Raw genomic sequence first — 9187 nt, forward strand, 5'->3', positions numbered from 1 at the left:
TATATTCATAATGAATCCCTTACCCTGTAAGAAAGAATCGGCATCTTCCCAAAAGATCCCTCTTTCACTACAATGTTTTTATCACCCTGAATATAATTGATTGTACTGAAATTAAACACCCTGCAATATAAAATTTCCAGAATCTTAAAACCATTGCACTGCATGAGGGCGATATCCTAAGTCTCAAGCAACAGGTAAGTGGGATTTGAACTTGTACTCGTCTAATTTGTTTTTCTCTTTGGAACTATCCTAAAATGAATCCGGGTCTTGTTTTCCAAATTTTTATTTATTTAAATTATTAACCAAACAGATTAAAGGTAATAAATTGTTGCGCTTTTCTATACTAACCAAGTTAAACCCGAGTGCCGCGTCCTGTCCTCACTTCTGCAAAATTCTTGTCAATCATTCCACGTGTGTTGTGTGCTCTAGTTTTGTTCTGTAATTCCCTCTCAGTGACCCCCGAACAACGTTTTGTTCACATTGTGATTGTCCCTTTACGTGTCACTCAATCGCACATGTTCAATTGAAGCAGTTAAAAACACAATCCGTATTTCAACAAAGCAATAAAGAACACAACACATTCAGATGAGGTTTGAATGCGTAAGTAATTTCCGTGTCCAAAACACCTGTCACCTAAGCAGTTTTTGGCATTTCATTTTCCCCCAAAAAGACAAAATCACCTCTTATAAATCCCCCCCCAAAAAACGGCATGTAAATCTGCTAGATTATGCGATCAGAAATATGATTTTTATAATTTCTTACTCTAAACGCTTAAACAAAGCCGGTACGTTTGACGACCCCAAATCTAACGTTATGCTCTCTACCCACCCAAAAAAACACACACACACGCACACAAACATTACCAGCTCATCAAGTACCAGCAGAGTTGCAATGAGGCCGAACTGCTAGCGGAACGGATGAAACAAACGGAACGGGAATTAGCCAACATCAAGAAGGAAGCCAATAACTACCAAAACATGCTCCAGCAAAGTCAAACCCAATATGCAGCTTTGGAGAAAAAGTACGGTCGAGTCAAGAAGATTTTGCGCGACTATCAGCACCGCGAGCGGGATATGGTAGGTTTTCTTTCATCGGTTTCAGCATTTTACACTGAACCTCTCTTCTTGCAGATCCAATTCCAAGAATACTACCTCCAGCACCTACAGGAGAAGGACACCGAGTATAACGCGTTGGTCAAAAAACTGAAGGACCGAGTCATCCACCTGGAACAGGAACTGCAGGAAACCCAGCGCAAAGCTGGATTCCCGGTAATTCTGCCCTATGACAGTACCAGCTTAAAGCTGACGCCACAAATGACTCGCAAACAGCCGCCCAAACCGGTATTCCAAAAACTCGAAACCGAGCTGTCCGATACCGAGTTCTCCGATCTCTCACCGGATGGTGAAGGCGAAGACGGCAAGACGGCCACTGTCGAGAGGAAACTGCCTGTTCAGAAGGACGACGAGTTGGATACAGCGGTTCCACAGCATGAACTGCTGGATAATTCGCTTAACAAGGGCAAGAGTGATCTAGTAGCGCGTGGAGGATTGGCCAAGCGTCTGCCAGGTAAGAAGAGCCACAGCAACAGCGGATCGGATTGCGCACTCGACGAAAGCGAAGAGGAAATCACCGACTCCACCTCGGTGTCCCACGAGTACACCGGACTGTACAGTACTCCTCAGATCATCAACCGACAGTTGAACAACATCAAAAATGGAAACCAAGAGAACGCAGGTCTTCCTGTCTACGCACAGGTAAACAAAGAACGCAGTGACCACCATCACAATTTAGCACAGACACAGCATTCTACCATCCCAAATATCTACCGCAATACTTCAGCGGATAACAAGCTGAACTCAAGTTACGGTTCCGATTTGAATGCTTCCTCATATGATAGTGATCTTGGTTCTTCGACCGATAAGCTGAAGGACAGTGGTGTCTCGAGTGAAAGCTGGATGTATCCGTCCAGAAGGCCTAAGGGATTAAAGGGTATAACACCTCCCATGCTCGCAGAACAGCTCAAGGAACGACTTGCCGAACGTCGAACATTGGATGATGGTTCGTCACGGGACTCCAGTGATGATTACTCCGAAATCAACCAACGTCACGTCAGTCCAGCCGCTTCGTTATCGCAGAATTTGCTAGTCGAAATCAAAAAAGCAGTAAATGAGGCCCAGCCAAAAGGTACGTGTTTTGAATTTTACCTGATTGCTCAGTGAATGTGCGATGTGCCATAACTAATTATGATAAAAATCATCTAAATATTTGACTTAGTGCCTTGCTTAGCTTTCGTGATGAATGTAGGAGCCAAAAGATAATTGTAGTTCTTTTGGGTGTTTTTCTTTTCTTTCTCGTGTTTCGTCTCATCCGGTCTGCTTCGAACGCTCGCAGTGAAAAACATTCTTCCACAAAATCTGTCTCCTCCAGGAAGTAGCAGCCCGTGGCAGCAGCAGCAACCAACGGCCGCCGGCCAGCAGGGTGGAACCGGTTCGCAAGGCCCTCCGTCGCCGTCCAGCGTCAGCAGTGGTTCCACCTCGCCGGGAGCGTATTCACCCAGCCGCACGCTGGATCTGTCCGGGTCGACGTCCAGCTTCTCGAGCGACCGGCTCAGGGATTCACACCAGTGGAAGAGTGGCCCCGTTGAGGAATGGTCCAACGAGCAGGTTAGTTGTCGTCAGCATGTTTTGCGATCAATTTATGAAGTACTTGACAGGACTTGGTCGACAAAAGTTAGACAAATTTGTAGACAATAATAACATCCAGTAAAATCCGTGTAATACCGAAATCAGGTTAAAACCATAGCCATAGGGGAATCCATAAGGTTTAGAAGCCCGTTTGATGGAAATCCAATGACCGAAAACCTCTTTGGCAAGAACAACAAAACTGTGTTAGAAATTTCTGTTATGAGTAAAAGCCTGAAACTCAGTTGCGACTTTCTCAGATGGACAACCGGTACTTGAAGGTTTTACGGCCGTTTTAGTCACGAAAAATCAACAAATCTGTACTGTATTCTTGGACGTTTCGATCAAGATTATCAAGAAGGCCTAGAACAACTTGCAGTTGGGGCTACCAGATGTGACTCAAATACTATCTTTGGTGGTCCAGAAGCCATTCTGTGGATTGTGTGTTGAAGAACGGAATATAGCAGTGAGAAAGCTGAGAAGTTACGACTAGTTAGATGACCGTACGAACTTTTGAACAATCAACCAAAATAATAACGCAAGCGTGAGAGCTATTAATTGAGTAGTTGCTGAGCCCTTAATAGTCTCCCCTGCCCATAAATGAAAAATTGGCTAATATGCCATTTTTTCCAACATTGAGATCATAATATCACATGATAGCTTACACTCCAACCAATGTTCCCACGGAAGCCGATTGTAAAAAAATGTATTTTTGGAGGCACAGGACGTGAAACAATTTCGGCTAATATCCAAAATAAATGAGAAGTTGGCTAATATCCATAATGATTTCAAACCGCATGCGCAGCAACCGATGTTTTCTTATTTCGCATTTTTCCATCACCCATTAAAACTGATCATGTGGTGTGGTGGTTTCAGACGTAAGGTTAGCAATCGCAAGGTTTTTGGATCGAATCTTGTTATTTTTTCACATTTTATCTTTTTTTTTACAATCAAGACGCCAGGATTCGCAGCTTCCATTAATGACGGCATGGAGTAGCTGCTTCTTCCTTCTGGTTTCAAGCGCTTGAAGCATACGCTTCGTTGCCAAACTTGTCCGGGGTGCACGGATTACTTGTTTCGTCGTCCACTTCGTCTTCACTTGTGCTTCCGTACTGTTTTAGGTAGTTCAAAGCCATTTTGTAGACTCGCTAGCACGAGATAATTCACAACGTATGGACGTTAGCCAAATTTGCTCCCGAATTGTAAATTCTACTTGTGTTTATAAATGAAAAACTGGCTACTGTGTTAAAAACGTCCGGCGGAGGGAATTTGGCCACATCTATCGCTGTTTGAACTCAACGGTGTGGCTTCGGCGTGTATGAGGGGTAATATGCACATTCAACAGGTTGCCATTACCGCGTAAAACATCTTTTACAGACAAAAGTAATAAAATTGCATTTTTCTCAAGTTCATGTCGGTGGCATATTAGCCAATTTGTCATTTATGGGCAGTCCCACTTGGCTTCGAGGTACGACACTAGCCTAACAAGCCAGTAACGGCATAGTTCGAATATCGACTGAGAGACGCTGTAAGAGTCAAATAGGATCGTAGTGCTAGTCCCGCAGTTGTACTGCACTCACAGCTGGCTGTGAAGTCTGTCGTATACAAACAAAAGTCCCAAGGGCCTGCGTAGTGCCGTCGTCCCGCCAATAAACACAAAGCAAGATTAAACTTCTCGGTCGGTGGTTCTACAGTAGATGGAGGAAGAGGCACAATTTGTGTCTAAAATAACCTAACCCATGTCGCTACCGTAATAAGGAGGGTTGCGCAGTCTCCTTTTGTCCAGCGCCTCTATGGCTCAAAGGTACAAGTACCAGCGAGCCACATGCCCTGGCGGGTGTTGTGGGTTCGAATCCTCAGTCTCAGATTATAGCTTGGTTCGACCCATGCATTTTCCAGCATTGGACAAAAGGTAGGAGTCTCAACGACAACTTGTTAAGCGTAGCTACCAATAATCCCCCCCCCCCTCCTTCCTCACCTTTGTAGAACCACCGTTTCAAAAAATATTAGTATTCTTAATCTGCAAATATGTTAAATAAATAAATAATTTCAAATCCAATTTAAATCTTGATTCAAGGCCAATTGGAGTTCAATTCGAAGTCCGATTTCCAGTTTAATTTGAGATCAAGCCTCAAGTACCATTTTAAGTATAATTTCAAATTTAGTTGCATGTCCAGTATGGTACCCAGGCGGAGGAACGTGTCCCACCATTTGTCCTTGGCCATTCCGTGTCTACTACGAACTATTTGGTTTTCGTATCAAACTGCGTTTTGAAAACTGAAGGTAAAGCACAAGTAGACGTATTTATCATCATATTGCGGCGGTTATGAAAAATCCGCATGCAGCGGCGGTGATAACGCGCTCAGGAGATAACCGCGAGATAAACGCAATATTAAAATTTAGGTTTTATGGTTTGCAGTTCTACAAAATAACAGTTTTGTAGCATGGTTTTGATGAAAAACAATTGATTTAGTAGATTTTCATGTAATAAATTGCAGAAATTTGCTCTGCGGTGATCTTTTGATGGTTTGGTTCAACAGTCAAGATAACCGCGATGTGAGGATTTTTCTTGCAATCTGCAATATACTGCTTACGAAAATTCTACGCCTAGCAGTGTCCCACCGGTTTGTCGTGTGGTTTAAATCGTTCTTGTGTGACAGAGTTTTGCAATTCAAGCTTGGATCGGACCTATCATCTGTATTTTCAAACAAATCAGATGTACCCCAGGGTAGCATTCTTGGCGCTCTTCTTTTCATTATTATTCTTCAATGACAGCATATGCCATAGATAATGGTTTCAGACTAATTAACGCCGATGGTTTTAAAATCTTTCTGACGATTCATAGTATCGAGGATTACTATCGGTTTCCGTCTTTATTGAATAAATTTATGAAGGGTGTAAACTGAATTTTTTGATTAAAAGCACAGCTAAATGTGAAGTGATTACTTTTCACCATACTCAAAGGCAAATTCTCTTCGAGTGTGCCATTAATGGGCAAGCGTTAAGCAGAGTTGATCACGTTAATGTTCTTGGTATCATATTGGACCGAAATTTGACACTTGACAGGTATCGTACGGCGATCGTGTCTAAAGCTAGTAGACAACTTTCATCGCCAAAATAGGACGCGACTTCAAAGATCCTCATTGCATGAAAGCCTTGTACTAATCACTTGTACGTCCTAAAGCTGAAAATATTTGGACTCTGCACCAGATCGATTGGAACTTGAGCTAGATACACTCGAACGACACCACAAACTACAACGGACCCTACTTGTGCAAAAGTGCTCAACGGTGAAATATATTCCCCGAAACTGCTATCTAATATTTGCTAACGCCAGTTGCTTTCGTGCATCACAACGTGTGCCGAGACCCTCCCGACCCCGAGTTTAATTAAGAATTGGCCGGTCAATTGATAAAATAAACTGCTCTTATGTGAAAAATGTCGTGGAATCACACCACATTTCAGTTTATCATCCGAAAGCAAGGTTGACCTGCCCTTGTGCTCCGATTTTACTTATTTTTACTTCGTTTGGCCGTACCACCTCAGCCTTACTAAATTTTGAAAAGTTTTGCATCACGCACTTATAGAGCTTATTATTATTTACAAAATGGTTGAATTAAGTATTCCTCTATCTTTGGTATTTACGGCGCACTCCCCGTTTACACTGAGTACAATGCAAGGAGTGCTCTTTTTTGCACCAACGGGGTTGAACCAAGAATACGTCGTAAATACATAAGATAGAATAATTTACAATACTTAGTTTAGCATAGCTCTATAAATGACCCATACATAGCTTTTTCAAATGTTGCTTAGCTGAGGTAGTAGTACAGTTAAATAAGTAAAGCCGGTGCACAAAAAGCAAGCCAGCCCTGTCAGAAAGTATCCCATTTTGCTCATTTTTCCCAACTTTTGTATTTTCATTAAACATGAATAAAATACAGATCCTATGCAGATGGAAAATATATTGCAAAAACTGAAATTTACGACTGACGGAGTGATATTTGACTTAAATGTTGTAGATATACCTACTTATTTAAAAAGCGACAACAAAATTCACGCTTAGCAAATGACAGTTTAGACAAATTTTAGGAAAACAAAATATACAAAGTAACAATCAAGTCCGTCTTCAGACTTGTTACGTGAAATCACCTTAACCAACTGCTTTCTCAAGCAGTATAAAGCGAAGTAAAACCCCTAAATTTCCTCATTCAATCGGCAGGTCTGCCAGTGGCTGCTGGGAATCGGCCTCGAGCATCACATTCCGGCCTTTGTGAAGCACTCGGTCGAGGGCGGAGCTCTGTTGCAGCTGGAAAAGCCGGACTTTAAAATTTTGGCCGTCGGTGGCGAAGATAAGAAGCATCTGAAGCGTAACATCAAGGAGCTTCGACGCCTCAACGAGAAGGAACGCAAACAAAACGAGAAGGAACGGCGGGAACGCGAGAAGCAGATTAAAAAGGCCGAGAAAAAAGCGGAAAAAGATCAGAAGCAGCAAAAGAAGAAGTAAAAGGATGGATGGATATGAATAAAGCAGCAGGACTAGAAAAGGGTGACTTTACACGTGTGCATTTATCTCAGCATAGATACAAAACTAAAACATCAAATACATTACTAAATTTTATATATATTGTATAACGACGCAGTGGTGAGAACTTTTGAACTAGTTTGCTCCACCATGAACAGGAACTAAATTCTAGCTTGTAGTAGAAACTTAGTCGATTGAGTCTTTTGTTTGATATTTTCATATTTTTGTTTAAATTATTTTACAACAAATTTGTTTGTTAGATAGTTTGTTTATATAGCAGTAAATAGAGAAGTTTTTTGAATTTTACAAAACAGCATATTATTAGGTGTGAACCGAGAAGCAAACACAATAATTAGTTAGTAGATACCGTCCCGAAAAAGAGTTGCCACAGGCAACTCCAAGGTTGGATAGGGTACAGAGATTGTCTCGTTTTACTGTACATTACATAGGATTAGCCTAGCGTTTATTGATCAATCGTTTTCGTTTACCTTCGGTAGCCTCTTATTAGAGGGGATTGCTTTTCGTTTGATTTGTGTGTGAGCTTAAATTATTAATTATTTTCGATAACACACTCAACAGCAAAAACACTCTCGTCTGCATTCCGCTAGGAAGTGCGGTGGCCATTTATCGTTTTTAATGCAGTCTAGTAGCAATTTTAAGTAGACTCTGCGATTAGTAGTTAAATGCTACACACAAGAACTGTAGAATTCTAGAATTTGTACTAAATAAACAAACTTGTTAGAAGTGTATTTGATAAGTGGAAAACTAAAAATCACATGTAGTTATGTTTTTACACAATCGATTAAAAATTGAAGAAAATACAGCTCATGTCACTGTACAGTTTCCTTCAGTGTGTAGCGTGTAATATTGAGAACCGTACAGTAAACTATTATCAGTGTCAAAAAAAGTATTCCAATCATTGAGAAGAAAGGAAGATTTACAACGGAACTGGCTAACGAAGAGACTTATTTTGAAAATAGCGAAGCAAGCTAAGGAAGTGCCATGGACACCCATTACTGCACCGCACTGCACTGGAGGACCATGCGGACCGATCTGGCTTGTTTTATGCTGAGCATGTAGCACTATCTTAGCTATGCAGCAGCTGAACGACACACGGAGGCGAGAAAGCAAAAATTATAAAATATTACAAGCTATTAGGTGGTAAGGCTGTCAAAAAAAACAACACAGCGTATCTGCAACTTACGCGTAAAATGTAATGTATTTATTATTTATACTGTAGAAATGCTAAAATAACCTGTAACAAAATTCAAATTGAAACCAAACTATTCAAAGCAACACACAAAATAAGGGAAAATAAATTGAATATTTTATTTTATGAATTTATTATTGTGTTTAATTTATCTAATCTAATTTTGCATTTCGTCGAGGGATTTCTTTATATAATTTCTAATTCATTTTTCTGTTCTGTATCATTGACTATTTCTGCAGCTATCTTCTTCTAAATGTTTATGTTGTTTTTATATTTATGTTTTATACATTATTAATATTCGTTCCCGTAATTTTAAAAATACCCGTCAAGATTTCAACTAAAGGAAAAATAAAATCCACCGCCAAAATTTGATTAAACGGATAACATCTCTACACAAAGAAAGAATGAACCAAATTGTAATACACTTTTTACCTAATCAAGGAACAAACTTTCTACGGAAACCAGTTTTCTAGTCATATATATTCGAATCTTATTTTTACAACAAAGGGAAATCATCCGTAAAACTGATAGCCGCACAGCAATTACCAAGTTTTGTATTTGAAACTTTTAAAGTTCCGTTTAATTCCTAAAACATTTTAAACTGGAAGCGTCTCTCATGATTATCTCACACGTCAGTTCTTTAAAACATAACGCAACAACAAAAATCAAGGAATTTGATATTGATTATTATTACAGACTTATCGAAATCCAATTTTTACACACGTCCGAATGGAACCAACTCTATTCGTCGTTATTATAAAAAAGTCGTTAGAA

At 40.3% G+C, this 9187-nt stretch overlaps 1 protein-coding gene across 15 annotated transcripts in view; it reads left to right on the plus strand.

Annotated features, from left to right (window-relative positions):
• LOC128737669 (neurabin-1) overlaps positions 1–8510 on the plus strand; it is a 141289-nt gene extending 132779 nt beyond the window's left edge. For 14 of the 15 annotated variants that reach the window (XM_053832347.1, XM_053832349.1, XM_053832348.1 and 11 more), the window contains 5 exons: positions 141–194; positions 867–1076; positions 1131–2184; positions 2392–2663; positions 6901–8510. In XM_053832347.1, coding sequence (XP_053688322.1) covers positions 141–194; positions 867–1076; positions 1131–2184; positions 2392–2663; positions 6901–7185 — 1875 coding nt within the window. In that variant the 3' untranslated portion in view covers positions 7186–8510. The remainder of the gene's footprint in view (positions 1–140; positions 195–866; positions 1077–1130; positions 2185–2391; positions 2664–6900) is intronic. The other variant, XM_053832350.1, reaches the window with a different exon arrangement.
• Positions 8511–9187: the final 677 nt, after the last annotated feature.

This window comes from Sabethes cyaneus, chromosome 2 (assembly GCF_943734655.1).
Source record: "Sabethes cyaneus chromosome 2, idSabCyanKW18_F2, whole genome shotgun sequence".
In the NCBI taxonomy this organism is placed as follows: domain Eukaryota; kingdom Metazoa; phylum Arthropoda; class Insecta; order Diptera; family Culicidae; genus Sabethes; species Sabethes cyaneus.